The sequence below is a fragment of the Anser brachyrhynchus genome (genome assembly GCF_964034855.1).
Source record: "Anser brachyrhynchus genome assembly, chromosome: Z".
NCBI classification, from domain to species: Eukaryota; Metazoa; Chordata; class Aves; order Anseriformes; family Anatidae; genus Anser; species Anser brachyrhynchus.
Window position 1 is genome coordinate 38,026,350 of NC_137697.1, and position 15,833 is coordinate 38,042,182.

The window sequence follows — 15,833 nt, forward strand, 5'->3', positions numbered from 1 at the left end:
AAATTTTAAGGTTTTTATTTTTGCCTTTCCACCTTCAAAAGCCAGCAGGTAGCTACATTTTCATAATGCCTTGAGTGCTTTCAAAATTAATGGTTCCACATTGGTGTGCACTGTTGCTATTGTAAAGCCTTCCTGAAATATACAATACAAAACTTTTACACTCTAAGAGTTAGAGGACAAGTACAAGATGAGAAGTTAAAATAATAAATCTGTTGCAGAAGCCATAATTCCAGTAGAGATGAGAAGCTTTCAAAGTGAGAAAGTAATCTGGAAGAAGCTTGTTTTAATCTCGTTTAGACTGGAATAAAACCAATAGAGCTCTGCTGATGTCCTCTTCAGCTATGCTTGGTTTATTTTTTAAGAGACCAAAGAAAAGAAATTCTTCCCATAAGTCTGCAGTCTTTATCTCCAGTCTGCCTTTGCAATAACACTGAGATTGCTCAAGATCACACGTCTGGCCTGCTAGCAGTAGCTGTGCGCTCACCGTGAGCATTCTGTGCAGCCTTCCACACCCAAGCAGAAAGATGCAGTTATTTTCCTGACTCTGCTTCAGAGGAGCACAAAAGCATCAGATATAACCCCTTGGCTTTCACAGTCACTTTTGAATTCCACAGTTGCAGCTGTGGTTGTTACTGTGGATTGAAAAGAGTGTAATTTTCCCAATTTTTTTCCACACTCTCAACATGGCAGATAAATAACGTGTTATTTTATAACCTCAAGCTTTCAGACAGATTTTGATTGTTGAGCACTTCCCAGGAATCCTTATGTTAATGCACTGACTTTGGACAGGTCATGTGGAGAAATTTTTATGTTGGAAAATAGACTTTGACTTCCTATATTCAATTAAGTTTGGCAAGACTCTTAAAGGGATGACATTGAAAAACTTACTTTGTGTTCACAGCCCATAATATTAAGATGTTTTCAAAGCCTATGGAACTATCCAGTAAAAAGACAACTAGTCTTCCACCGTGTGTTTACAATGTCTTTCTTAAAAGTGAGTTGACTAGCCATTGTGTAAACATAGCACAGTATTTCCTGTGTTGTTGCTGGAAAAATAAAAAGCAATTAGCAATAGCTTCTGTGTTTAGAATCATGTGTATTAAATTGCAAATCAATGTTTCCTTAGTATACAGAAATCATTGAATTCTGGCATGCACAGGCATGTACACATTGTAACAGGTTATGAAGTATTGCATTCTTTTACGTGTAACTAGATCAAGTAACTTTGTCCTTCCTTCAGCTTCACAGGCAAGTTGAGAACACAGAAGCTACACAGTGAAGTCACTCCCATTCCCTTTTACCTGTGTTTTTTGTCCTGCAACCCAGAAATAAAAGAAAATCTACTTACAACTCACATTTCGTGCACAACATACCCTATGGCACTGCACTTCAGTATGAAAAAATGGAATGAGGTAGCATGTACAAATTCTTTGTGATTTTTAACACCTGCAACAGCTTTAGTTTAATTCACTGATCTCAAATTGCTGAAAATTTGGCAGATTCATCAGACTGATTCTTTGTTCCCAGTATCAGTAAATCCTGTTGGGCACTGAGAGGCACTTTGTACCGAGTGCTCTTCAACCTCCCGTGTGGATATTTAGTACATGACCAAAAGGAAAGAACTTTAGACAATGTATTGACTTATTTTGCATTACATAGAACAAATTGAAAATTGTTTGTATAGTTTTGATTTATACATATAAAGTTTGAAGCTGGTTTACTTCATAATGAGGACTGATTGTGACTAACAGCTCTTTCACTAACACTTCTTACAGTGAACATATCATATTAACACTCTTTACGTTGTGTTTACAGTCAATATATATACAGGATTTATTTTAAACCCATAAAAGTAATTTTGAACATTAGCTGCTTGGAAGTCGATCTTTTTCCTCTTTAAGATTCAGGAACTTGAGATTACCCCATGTATCTGAGCTCACTTTTATAAGAAATAGATATCCACAATGCTGGATGTTCCTGACAAGTGTTAAGAAGCCTGTGCACTTTTATAGTAGTTCTCCATTTCATTGCAATATGTTCAACAGGATGAGCATGCTTTATAGGGGAAAAAAAAAAAAGGCGCTTTTTCCTTTTTTACTTTCCATTTCTTTTCACTTTATATTTTCCAATATTCTGAATACAAAACAGACCTTTCCAAGCATCCCTGGAAAGGACACACATAGAGTAAATAAGCATACTTCCAGAAAAGCTAGAATTCTCTAATTTATATTTTACATTACAGTTCTCTAAAATAAAGCAATTAATTTAAGTAGATGATAATGCTTTATTGACTTCCACACCATCAGTATTGAACAATTAGTCAAAGCAGAGAGGTTTAGAAAATGTCTGGTAATATTCCAAAATGCCATAAAATAGACAATAAATGTAATTTTAAAAGTGAGTATTGTAAAATACATTATCTGGAATAGTCTTCAGGAGCTAGAAACACATGATGGGTTTTCTGATAGGCATTCTTGAGTTTTTGTCTTTTTAAGATTTTTGACTGTTCATTCTTCAATATTATGTCATAATTGCACCTGTTACTGAACATCGTAAATAAAACATTGGAAGATATTTACATTCCACTGTCTCCTATTTCGATTACGTGAATGTACCTTGGAATTCATGAAACAACGCAGCTTATCTGTATAACTACATCAAAGCTTCAGAATCAGGTTATGTATTCTGCCAACATTGGAGATAACAAGAATTTTAAATAGTAGAGAGAAGGCACTCATGCCAACAGCACCAGAATAAATTTCCTAAGATATGCATATGTCAATAAACAACAAAGACTAAAATGAAGCTCCTCCATGTTAATAATAAGAAAGAAAAAATGAAAAAAATACCTATTGTCTGCAACTAGAATAGACTGGAAGGGAAATCCTCATTCTCTCAAATCAAAAGAATCCCAATATCTTAGTGGACCTACAACTTAATTAAACACATTGTAAATGGACACTGAAGCATACACGACACGATTTTGTTAAGACAACCTTTTGCCTGAGTTTTATCCAGTCAGCTGTCCGGTTGACTATTAACATGAATTATATTTGCACAAATCAAATTAACCGTACCAGAAGGAAGTCTGAATATAATTGCCTTCTTGTACCCTCACATTGCCTATAGGATCCTGTGTCTGTACAATTTGATTAGTTTTCTCCCTCTCCTTTTACCCTCCCTGCAGTATCTGCACAGTGCACGGCTGCTCATGCAGCCCTCTGAATGCATTCTCATGGTCATTTAGCCCAGGCTTAGGTAAAAGAGAACTCCATGGAAGGCTTTCTGCAAATATACTGATACAAAAAATATCTGCCAGATGACATCACGCCAGCTTCACATGGAGCTTCTCTATAAGATGTAAGGTTATACATTATGAAAAAAAGCTGTCAGAAAGAAAAACAAGTGTTTTCTGTTTTGCAGTAATCAAGTAAACTTACTTGATTTTACCAGGTAAAATGGTGATAATTTGGTTACAAAACCAGTTGAGTATGCACTGTAGGTGCAGTAGTCAGTTGCTTGTGATGTTAACAAAATCTCAAAGATTGTTATGACAGAGCAATTAAGATTTTAATTCTGGGAGTGGGAATAGCAATAGTGATAATGTTTCCAGGGCAAATATGACCACAAGTATTTTCAAGTTTGTTCATTTGGATAAGGCATTCTCATTTGAATGAAACATTTCCCACTACCTCACAATTAATCAGCCAAGAAGCTGAAAAGATGCCAGGAAAATTCAATTACTTTAGCACAATCATACTGCTATTAAAGCATAATTTGCATTCAGTCACTGGACACCTTAAAGGAATCATTGTGGTCTGCCAGTAATTTGAGGACTGGCTGCTTGGGTGATAGCCTAATAACTTGGAAGGTTCTGGTCTTTGTTAAAAAAGTCATAAGAGGTATGTGAAGACTCAGTTAAATGGTCAGAGACAGATAACGTAGAAAAATGGCATCCATCATTCATAAAATTTCTGAAGTGCTCTGCAAAGGAAAAAAAAAATCATTATGACCGGGATACTTAGTGTACTTTCACAGAATTTCTTCTGAGGCTAGATTCACAAAAAGTCACATTATCCATTTTAGCTTCAGAAACTAGGATTGACGGGATCTTCTTCATTTGGGAAAAAGGCTTTTATTTGTGAAGCTAGTGATATAATCTGCTTAACTGATATTAGTTTAATAATTTTACTTCTTCAGAAGTGGAATAAACTTAAAAGTCTAGTAAAGAAACACGTGTAATATATTCTGTTAAGAATCAGCACCACTATATGATCTCTTATGTAAATATAGTTTGTTCTGTTGTTTTTGTTTTTTGGTTTTTTTTTTGATGTTCAGTGTCATGAACCTATTCATTTTGCAACCACCTAGAGAGCCTTTCCCTAACAGGAAAAAAAAAATAGAAATCCAATGTAGGTAATTAAAACACAGAGAGTTTTTCCCATAAACTCCACTCTCAAAAATATTTCAATAAATGTCTTTTGTTGTGGCAATGCCCATTAAACAGCCTTTGTTTATTAAAGAAAAATAAAAGCAGTCTTCTGTCTACCTACACCTGTGACAGCAGTAAAACATGATAGCATTAGGTGAATTTTGGACGGGAAGAGTTAAATCTAACTGGCTGAATCAGTGTAATTAATTATATCATTAAACGTTCATTTAAGATCTCTTTTTGTATTTCAAAACACAATTTCTCACACAGAAACTTGAGATAGATGCCAAACAATAATGGCTGGATGAGAAACACTACAGCAATTTATTTAAAATAAGCACTATTTCCCATTGTGGAACAATTCAGTACCTGTAGCATAAAGAGCATACTTCCTATGTAGCACTTAACATTGGCAACTGCGGCCTCTAAGACATTTGCAGCTTACTCACACAGAACATTCAATACAATATAATCACCCTTGTTGTCCAACCAGTGTCACAGTCTTTTCCTGGATACTTCCACACTTTCCAATGCCTCATGTCAGGCCATCTACTCTGGCCACCTTTCCTCTGTTAGGAATACAAGATGTTCAAGCTCGGTTGATCATAACCGCTTTTACTACCTGAAAGCTGACTGTCTATCTATCTATCTACCTATCTATCTATCTGTCGATGTACCTACCTACCTTCTTTGGACTGGAATTTCCAGACATCCCAGAAATGCCAGCTTAGACCAACCTGCCAAACTCCGTAAGTCCCTGCTGTGCCCACTGCGCACTAGCAAAGCAACTCTGCCATTTGTGCATGGCATGGACGGTCTGTGCAAGAGGAATAAATGCAGTGTCTCTGGTGTCTAACTCGCTGTGCATGCACAGGCCATCAGTGCAGAGTGTGAACTGCGGACTCCACAAAGAGGTGTTGCTCCCTCCCCACCTGTACCTGGGATATATTCCTACTGCAACACTTGCAATAAATAAATAAATAAATAAATAAATAAATAAATAAATAAATAAATAAATTAGAGAAGAAAACAAAAATAATTGCTCCAGTCATCTGTCGTCCACACTCTCCATTTAGACTGCAGCAGTTTTCACAGAGAGGCCTCCACCCCATCCTTTCTCACACACATGGGTATCTGTTATTCCTACCCAGGGCTACGCTGCATTCCTCGCTGCAGCACTAGCTGCAGGCAGCAATTTCTCCACCTGGGATATTTTGTGGTACTTGGAGATAAGAAGCTGAAACCCAGCCAGATAGGAAAGTGGTGAGTGTCTGCCTTCAGAGACGGCGCTGCAAGAGGCGACCTTTGAAGACACAGACATACAACGTGAATGCTCGTGGTGACATTTCAAAACAGAGGTCCACAGGCAACATCAGGGTGTTGTGTTGTGCTGTGTTGTGCTGTGTTGTGCTGTGTTGTGCTGTGTCGTGCTGTGCTGTGTTTCGTTTTGCCTCACAGTGAAGCAGGCATACACCTCCAGTGCCCTCACGGAGCCGCCAGGTGGAGCAGCTTCCACCGCCGCGCCCCCTGGCACAACCTGTCCGTAGCCAGGGAGGTTTTGGCCATTTAAAAAACGTGAATCCGTGAAACCTGAAAGGAAATAGGATAGCGGAGCTGACCGCGGCACAGGTTAGAGGTGAATTAAGGCTTGGAGGCAGAGGCTTATGGGCAAGGGGGTATCCGACAGACACGGATGCATGCTTTACAAGCCTGATAGATACTGAAAAGAGGGCCGTGGTAGGAACTACCAGAAACGCAGAGCCCGGCCGGGCCTGAGGAGCGGGGCAAGGCCGCCCCCTCCCAGCGGGGCCCTGAACCCAGCAGCACCGGGCCGTGCAGTGCCGTGCCGGGCCGGGCCGGGCCTCCTGCCCTGGGGCGGGACCGAGCAGCGCCGCCCCGCCGCGGTGCCGCCCTGCCGGAGCCGGGGGCGGGCCGGCGGCGGAGGGGAGGCCGGTCCCGGTTCCAGCTCCGGCCCCAGGTCCCGGTCCCGGCCCGCGGCGGGTCTGGCCATGGTGCTGGTCGTGGTCATGGGCGTGAGCGGCTCGGGGAAGTAGGTGCCGGGCGGCGGGGCCGGCCGCGGGGCACCCTCACCCCGCGCCTCAGGGTGGCAGGGCGGGGACAGCGGGGGGGGGGGGGGACCTGCCCCGGGGCCCTCCGGCCGCGGTCCCGGCCCCTCAGGTAACGAACTCGCTGTGCTTTCTTGCAGGACCACGGTTGGGTCGCGTTTGGCAGCACAGGTACGACGGGGGTTGTTTTTGGCATTGCTTCTGACCAGAAAGCCTGTTCTCACTCCATCCGGCAGCCTGTGGCTCACAGACAGCTGGTACCTAAAGCTGGCGTGACAGCTGTAACTTCAGGGTTCAGTCTGCCTCGTCGCCAAACGTGAATTGGGTGCCCACCACCGATGCAGCATAGCCTATTAACAACAGCCATTATCACCAGCTCTTGCTGTTACTGAGCTGACTTGATTGTTGGGGTAAACATCATTGCATAAATGGTGATTCATGCTGTGGTGTAAGAGGACGATAATTTTTAGGTGTCGTCCTGTTGAATTCTGGGATCCCTATTAGCTAGTCCGCTTTGGCTGAATGATCCACATTCATTTCTTTTTCCTAGCTGGGATGGAAATTCTATGATGCAGATGATTACCATTCTTCAGAGAATAAGAAGAAGATGGCATCAGGAATACCACTAAATGATGAGGTAATTTGTATGAATTGTGAAAGAATAGTCATCAAGGCCTCTTGGCAAAATCTGACCTTTTTGCAAAACCTCTGGCAAATCACATTAAAATAGGTTGTGTTTCACGTAAACTAGGCTGACTATAAACATAGGTTGAATGTGTAGGTCTGCGGTTAATAAGAGAGAGAGGCTTTTTATGTTACAAAGTATTCTGCATTTAAAAAAAAAAAAGTTAACAAAGCAAATAGTTTGCTGATTCAGGATTTATCAGAAATCTTTCCTGTACATCAGCATATAGAACTGCAGCTTTAGATTACAGCTTCTGCTTTGAATTAAAAACACAAAGACAGAAAAAGGTCTTCCTGTTTCTCTGCTGAAGTACATCAATCTCAACTGCTGTAGAGACTACGCTGTAACTTTCTGTTTTATGTGTGATTACTTAAAATGTGTTTCCTCCCCTTCAGCCCGTTGTTCAGCCTAAACATGCCAAAATGATCAAGCTTCGTTTTACAAACAGTACTTACAAATTCAGAGTCTCAGGTAAATTAGAAAAGCTACAACAAGACACCTCTTGAACTTTTTGTAGGAAATCTTTAGACATGTAAGGCTGAACTAGAGAGTTCTTCAAAACACTCTCTTTAGACTGAAGATAATATTCTAGGTACTTATTAAACACCTTAGTCTGTTTGGAAGTTCATGAAAGCTATTATGTCATGTAAAGTGGCACTGCACAGTTGGATGACCAGTGGTTATTGGTGTATGGTGCCAAGCAAGGGGGAAGTATCTCTTTTGAAACATCAGTGGTGCAAAATTATAAGGGCTTTCTTGAATGCCAGCGGGAAGTGATTTTCTAATGAAAGCAACTAAAAATTGTTGGGTTTATGTGTCCATGTTTTCATTTGTTGTGCTCACCCAGTAGTAGCTACACTGAAAGATGAAATGGGAGCAGTAGTTTAATGCTCAGTTGGTATGACAAATGTTGCTGGGAGCTTAAGGCCTAAAATCAGATTATACTAAGAAAATTACCAATCACTCGCACTGCCTTTGCCAATCTACTGAGCAAAGGTGTTGCAAAATTGTGGCTATGAGTACATTTACTCGTGATTGCTACTGACATAAAAATGATATAATTAAGTTATTGCAGCTAAGTACATTTAGGTCTGTTCTGACGCCTTGGAGTAGTTCCTGAAAGCCTCAAATCTGATCTGAAGCATTGCATGTATATGTCAAGACATAAGGAAAAAGAAATAACCATTCAAGAAGTGAAAGCTGCTATCTTACAGCAGACTTAACATTTGAATTGTATAATAGAAAAGTAAAAGTAAATTGTGTAATAGAAGCAAGAGAGAATTTGACTGTCCTTCAAAGGCTTATGAGGTGCATGCTATATGTAAATACATATTACTTCCATCAGATACACCTAAGTATTTGTAATATAACAAGTACTATTCCCCTAAAAATACCATACTGATAAAATGCCTTGCACTTCTTAGCGTTCAGGCAGTGGTAGCAAATCTACATTAGTAAGAAAGAGAACGTAAACTGAACTTTCCATAAATTTTCATGCTAATTTTCACCTCTAGTGAAATGCTCCCAATGTTAAAAGTGATTCTTTCAAATCAATTTCCCAAACAATTTTGAACTAACTTATTTTGTTTCTAGGACAGGATTCCATGGCTTTGTACATTGCATGATATACTAAGGAGGTAAGAGAACCTCTAGATTTAAGGAATTCAGGTTAAAGACAAAATAAAATCCCCCCACCTCAACAATAAGTATTTTCCCCATTGTATTCCAAAACAGAAATGTTTGTGATAGTGTAAGAACTTTTGCAGCTGGTAAAAGCATTCTATTTTCACTAACCTAAGGTGTCATAATAATTGCAAAGGGTGAGCTCCTCCCTGAATCTGGGGTTATGGGGAATCCCTGGGAAAATCGTTGTTTATGATAGTTGTTTTTCTACTGTCTGTAGATCATTTCAAGGATCTGGTTTGATAATAAACCCGACGTTGGCTACTTACAATGGGCATAACCACAGAATACACTAATAATAATAATAATAGGATAAAAATTTTCTAAAATATTTTTAGTAATAGTGAGATACAGTCCAAAATGCTTAGGCATTTGATAGTTAAAAGAGATACTCAGTGGTTTAAATCAGGTGACAAACTCTTTATTCAACTATGAATTTTAATAATTATGTACTTCCTAAGCTCAAATTAACTTGCCTCAACTATTCAGAGACAAAGATAATTCAAAGGAAGTTTTCTTAAACTTAAAAATGAGAATAGTAAAAATATGTAGCTTTAAACTGGAATACTTTATTTACATCTTGTTTTAATTCAGTGTGTTATGCTAAACCCCTAAGAAGCCTGCTTTGTAGAGAGGAACCAGGGGCATGGGGGTCCAGCTGGTGTTCTCCTCCGTCTCTCCTTTGAAGGAAAACGGTGTAAGAAGGAAGACGCTGATACTGCATGCCAGCAACTGGTTACAGAACTGGTGTTGGCAACAGCGTTTTGGGTTCTGTGACTATGGGTCCCTGCTGAAGGATCAGCATCTGCTTGGGAGAGGTGGGTCCAACTCATTCGGTGAGGTGCAGGTATGGCTGGCATGGCTGCAGTGCTGTGCTGGAGGGACGGATGCAGGAAGGACAGGCCAGGAAGCCAAGGAGCAGGAGTTGCCTTTTGTGAGAGAAAACCTGGATGCATGGAGCTCTGCCTGGGGATAGATGAGGAGCCAGCTGAGAGCTTATGGGTGAGGATTAAAGAGCAGAACAATAGGTTGACATTGTAGAGGGTGCCTGCTATAGGTTTTCTGCCTGGGAAGAACAAGTGGATGAAGAGCTTGTTGGGGATGTGAAGCTCAAAGGAAGCTGTGGCTGTAGTGACCATGAGATGGCAGCATTTCGATTCTTGAAAGGAGAAAGCAGGCAAAAAGCAAGAACACAATCCTGTACTTGAGGAGAGCTTACCTTGGCTTCTTCAGGGTTCTGCTTGGAACAGTCCTGTGGGATTAGGCCACTTAAAAAAGATGGGCCCAGGAAAACTCCTTAATATTCAGAAATCACCTGCACCAAGCTCAAGAGCAGTCCATCCCAACAAGAAGGAGGTCAGGCAAAAATTCTGAGGCCTGTGAGGAACGAGGAGCTTCTGGCAAAATTGAAACATAATAAGGAAGCATACAGAGGGTGGAAACACGGACAGGTAACCCGGGCAGAATGGAGAGACACTGTCTGAGGATGCAGAGACACAGTTAGGAAAGACAGTGCCTGTCTGAATTTGAATTTGCCTGGCTGAATTTGGTGAGGGATATCAGTGGCAACAAGCAGGGCTTCTGTTAGGTATGTTAAGTGGAAGACTAGGGAAAATGCAAGTCTGCTGCTGGATTGGGGCATGGAGTGTAGTGACACAGGACATGAAGAAGGTGTTCTGTACCTTGGCCTTTCCCATTTTAGTCTTTACTAGCAAGACTGATTTTTTTTTTTTTTCTCCAGCAATCTCAGGCTCCAGACACCTGTGGGAAAAGTCTGGAGCAAGGAAGTTTCCCTCCCAGCAGAAGAGGGACAGGTTAAAGAATACTTGAGCAGAATGGACTTACATAAGTCCACAGACCCTGATGGGATACACCCATGAGCATGGAGGGAGTGGGCAGATGCCACTCTCAATGATCTTTGAATAGTCGTGGCAACTGGGAGAGGTGCTTGATGACAGGAAGAAAGTAAATGTAACTACTTTATCTTCAAGAAAAAAGGAAGGGGGAACTGCATGGAACTGCAAGCTGGTTAGCCTCACCTTCATCCCTGAGAAGGTGATGAAATAACTAATTCTGGACACAGGCACACGAAAGAGAAGGGACTAGGAGTAGTCATCGTGGGAGTGGTCGACAAAGGTGTAGTCATGGTTGACCAACCTGATAATCTTCTATGATGAAATTATGGGCTTAGTAGATGAAGGGAGAGCAGTGGATATTGTCAACCAGGACTTCAGTGAGATTTTTGACACTGTCTTGCATAGGATTCTCACAGAGAAGCTGATGAAGTAGCAGCTGGATGAGTAGGCAGTGAGATGGATTGAAAACTGGCTGAAAGGCCAGGCTCAGAAGCTGGTATCAGCGGCACAAAGTCTAGTTGGAACACACATAGAAAGACAGAGAATGGGGACTGTGTAGCCTAGAGGAAGCTTGGGATTTCGTAAGGTGTCTGTATAACTGAACAGGGGGCTGTAATAAGAAGACAGAGCCAGACTCTTTAGTGTTCAGTGACAGGTCAAGAGCCAGTAGGCATGAACTGAAACATGGGATGTTTCTTCTGAGCTTAGAGAAGAACTGTGAGAGTGACTGAGCACTGTCCGCAGGCTGCCCAGTGGTGTTGGACTCTGTCCACATTCAGAAGCTGTCTGGATATGGTCCTGGGCAACCTGCTGTAGGTGGCCCTGCTTGAACAGGGGCATGCAGACCAGATGACCTCCAGAGGCCCCTTCCAACTTCAACTCTTCCGTGAATTTGCAGAGCACTAGAATGCTCAAATGCTGATTTTGCTGCACTCCACCTCCTTGTCGAGTTATCACCATTACCAGGTGTTCTTTTAGTTTTTAAATAGGTTGGAAACAGAAGAATGGATTTTGTGAGTTTCATGGGGCAGAAGTCTGCTGAACTGCTGGCCCTCAACCTTTGGGGGCAATTTGATGCCTATTCAGAAGCATCTAGGAGCTGAAATGTAGAGAAGGGGAGGTTTAGTCTGGCAAGATGCCTGCCAAAAGCCATCAAGATTGGCACGTGACATAGCGAGTTAAGGCTGTGACTCATCACATTGTGTTTCTCTGGTTACAACTGCCTTCACGGGGTGATGGTTCATTTCACCTGCCTGCACCTTTACTGCAGATAGGAAGAGGATGATTATCACAGCCACCAACCGCCCTTTGCGTAGAGCCTGCTCCAAGTACACCGTGTCCCTTCGTGGATCACGGGATTGATCGTTTAGGGGTAGGTTGAAGGGGAAGCAAACCACACCAAACGCTGGGTACCATCAGCCACGTATTTCCCACAGTGTATGGAATTACCTTGCATGCATAAATCATCTCAAAAGTTACTCTGACAAAGTGTCATGTCTAGCCAGCTTCCTCAGTGTCGTATTCCCTAAAGCTCTTCTTGCTCTGGCTTTACGCAGTAGCAATTACTAGCATGTACACACCAGCTGGTCGTACCTTGTTGGAGTGGGCATTAATTTACAGATTTACTAGATTATTATGCTAGTTCCACCGCTTTTTGTCACATGCTAGCCCAAGGCCACTGTCCAGCTCCAGAACCTTTCCAAATCAACTGTACTTTAACAGTGCCTAATGCCAACATGTAACTGCAAGTACTTGGAAGCAGGTGGCATTGGTTTGCCTACCAATACTCCCAAGGCTGTCCTCTGCAAGGATACAAGCTTTGTCTCCCGTGACATTATACGTTTTTCTATTTGACAGAGAAGAATCATCTAGACAAGATGCTGTTCTGGCCTGTTCAGCACTGAAGAAAATGTATAGACACATACTAGTTAGTGGAGTATCTGCAATTGAAAGCAACCAGCCAGAGAAACCAGAAGAAAACACAGCACTGAAGATCCTCTTTGTTCATCTGGATGGTCCTATCGAGCTCATTGCTCGCCGCCTGGAGAAGAGGAGAGGACATTTCATGCCACTGGAACTACTCAAGTCTCAGTTTGACACTCTAGAGCCTCCTAAAGCACCAGAAAACTTTATTACTGTCAGTCTAGAAAAATCTCTTCCTGAAATAGTGATGGAGATTGAGAAAGCCATTTTTTCAGGGTAAGGCTTTTCCAGAGTAAGTTTCTAAATTACAAATGCAGAAGTTCACTTGGCAATACCAGGGTTATGAAACAGCATTTTAATTAAAGTTAATCAAAGCAACTTGTTTTTCCCAATAGTTGTAGTTCCCAGTAGTTACAGTGTTAAGAGCTGGTTCACTACTCTTGGTATTTTTATCATGGCTATTTAAAAGACACGCAATATGAAATTTTAAAAAACCGTCAGCAATGTTTGAATTCCTTATCATATCAAGTTAAAATCTGTATTAGAATCTAAGCAGAGCCAGCTTTTGAAAATCCCATCAAGGGTCGCACACAAGAATTATTATTTTTTTTTAATTTTTACTGTCAAACATGAGAAAGGCACATCTTCTATTAAGCGATGAAATAATTTACAGCTTTATTAAAAGCAATATATTTATTTTCTTACTAGTATAAAAGGAACATGCATGATGAAATTTCATGCCTGACATTGCCACGGTCTCACTGCCAGGTCTTTAACAAGTTGTAACTTCTGTGTTTGTGTCCTTACCAGCCTCCCCAGGGCAGTGGGGAGGCTGGCAACTTCACCAGCTCTTCAATACATGCACTGAACACCAAGTTGGAAAATGCGAGGGGGGGGAAAAAAATAACAGTTGTGAAGTTACGTACAAAATGCAATTGTATGGAAAGCTTCAGAAATAAAGTGTAAGGAGCATCATATTGGCTGTGAACTAGTATCTTTCATGTAAAAAGTGTAACCTGTAGTGTAAACTACAGGATGTGTCAACCAGTGAAGATACCAAACACAAGATTGATGAATCACACAACTCATGCTTCAAAGCATCTTTGGAGTAATTTTTACCTGGTTAACTACTTGAAAAGCGTTTGCTTTATCATTTTGTATTAATAGTTGGGGCTTTGTGGCTTATCATGCAAATTGCTGTGCTTTTATCAGTGCTATAAATGAGCACTGCAAGCTCTCAGAAGCAAAGTTAAGTGCAAGAGACATCTGGGTGCTTCTTAACAGCTTCACAGTTCAGAGACCTAGTGACTAGTCAGAATATAAAAGTTTAGTCAAGTATGACAAATAAAAGAAATGGCACCCTCTTGTGGTACCTCTGCTTTTATTGCAGTCTTCACATTTTCCCAATACACCATTAACAAGCAAAGCGATTTTCCTTCACATCATCTATTAAATAAAGACTTAGGCTTTTTTTTTTTTCCAGCTGCAATAAACTAGATCCAGGACACTACAGTAGATATGAAAGCAATTGCATCCTGTCACAAACATGATTTAGACCCTCAAATCAAAAAAGAAACTGGGTTATTTTCAATCGTTTTAAAAAGTTAGACTCCAGATTTCAGATCCGCATGTCTTGGGTTTATACTGTGCTCACAAATTAGCCAGTACTAAAAGAAAATTCTACTCAACACTTAACAGGTCTCTCACCACATACAACAGCTCCCCCAGATATACTAAGGCTGTACATGTGTATAGTGGGAGATCGCAGAACAGTCTCTGTACATAAGTTTCATTTACCTGCCCAAATTAAGGGTCTATTAGGGATGATGTATTCAGGGTAGGCGCAATTCAGATTATTTATATTTAGCTCAAGTTATTTGGATAGAAGTTTTCTGTCCCTATTTTGAAATGCCTTTAACAAAGGCAGCAAAAACTGAGGAGGAAACATCTGGAATTAGAAATTGCTTTTTCTGTCTCAGACTGAGTTCAAGTATAGAAGATGCACACGCTACCTCCTCAAGAATATGTGCCTAGCAGTTTGTAACATGCTGTGTAAATGCTGTATATAACTACAAAAAGCACTTAGGAGCATTTTGCAATATTATATTGAGGAAATAAAAATGAAATGTTAGTTCCCAATAGCAGTATTTCTTTATACATTAAATACAAGAAGGGTAGAATCATATTAAACCACAAAGGCTTATCTATAAAGGCAAAGGAAGAGACCCAGCTGCCTGCCAGCTCAGTTCCAAAGTGAGACGGTTATTTTATTACGCAGGCACTGAACAAAAGAATTGGTCCGCATCATTTACAAAACTAGCCATCTTGCTGACACATTCCCAAGCGTGATCTTTCACGGTTAAAGAGGTAATAAAAACTAATCCACCTATAGACCTTGCCCCACCTACTGCTGTTTTTAAGTTGTTTTCTAACAAAACTAGAATTCCTCATGTGCAAAAGATGGCTCATTGTTCTTCCAATACTTATAAAAAAGTTACTGTTGTTACTATTTGATAAATATTGGTTATACCTCAAGAAATAAACTTACTGCAAGGGCTTATTGATATAACTCAGATCAAACATCTTTTCTTGAATTCCAATGGAATTTGACTTCAAATATAGTGTCTCTTACTCGCATAGGTGAACTGCACACTTCAGCAAAACATTCGTGCAAGTTAGATTCATTGTTTTAGTGTCTTGGTAAAGCTTGGTAAAAAAAGCGTTGCTCACCTCACCTTCATCCTTTCATTTGACAGTAGAATTATGGATGTTACACATTGTATTTGTAAAAGTACCCACCTTCTGAATGACATGGGGTCTCGCTTTTTTAAGGCAAGATCCCAGTAAAGCACAGTGTATCATGAAATCAGATTAGTTACTGTGAAGATCCTAACAAACAGCTATTGTGAAAGTCATTGTAAACAGGTAGTAATTATTCTACAGAAACTACTTGCCATGACTTGTCTGTCATAGCCTTCTACTAAAATGCAATGAAAGCTACCCACTGAAATAGAAGTCACAGTGAAGACTAGTTCCCATATGGGTTTATTATAATTGACTAGAAAATAAAGTAGTAATAATTTTGTACCCAAACTAGATGTATTTGAATAGGTTTTGATTATATAAAGCTTATCTTACCAGGATATTCTATTTTAATCTATTTACTTATTTACTACTCTGTGCTGCTG

General features: G+C 40.5%; 1 protein-coding gene across 1 annotated transcript; it reads left to right on the plus strand.

Annotated features, from left to right (window-relative positions):
• Positions 1–6,323: 6,323 nt before the first annotated feature.
• Positions 6,324–13,620, plus strand: IDNK (IDNK gluconokinase). Its single transcript, XM_080573004.1, has 5 exons — positions 6,324–6,482; positions 6,639–6,669; positions 7,049–7,135; positions 8,777–8,820; positions 12,580–13,620. Exons 1-5 carry the CDS (start codon positions 6,442–6,444, stop codon positions 12,923–12,925), a joined length of 549 nt encoding a protein of 182 aa, XP_080429130.1. The 5' UTR covers positions 6,324–6,441; the 3' UTR covers positions 12,926–13,620.
• The last annotated feature ends 2,213 nt before the right edge of the window (positions 13,621–15,833 follow it).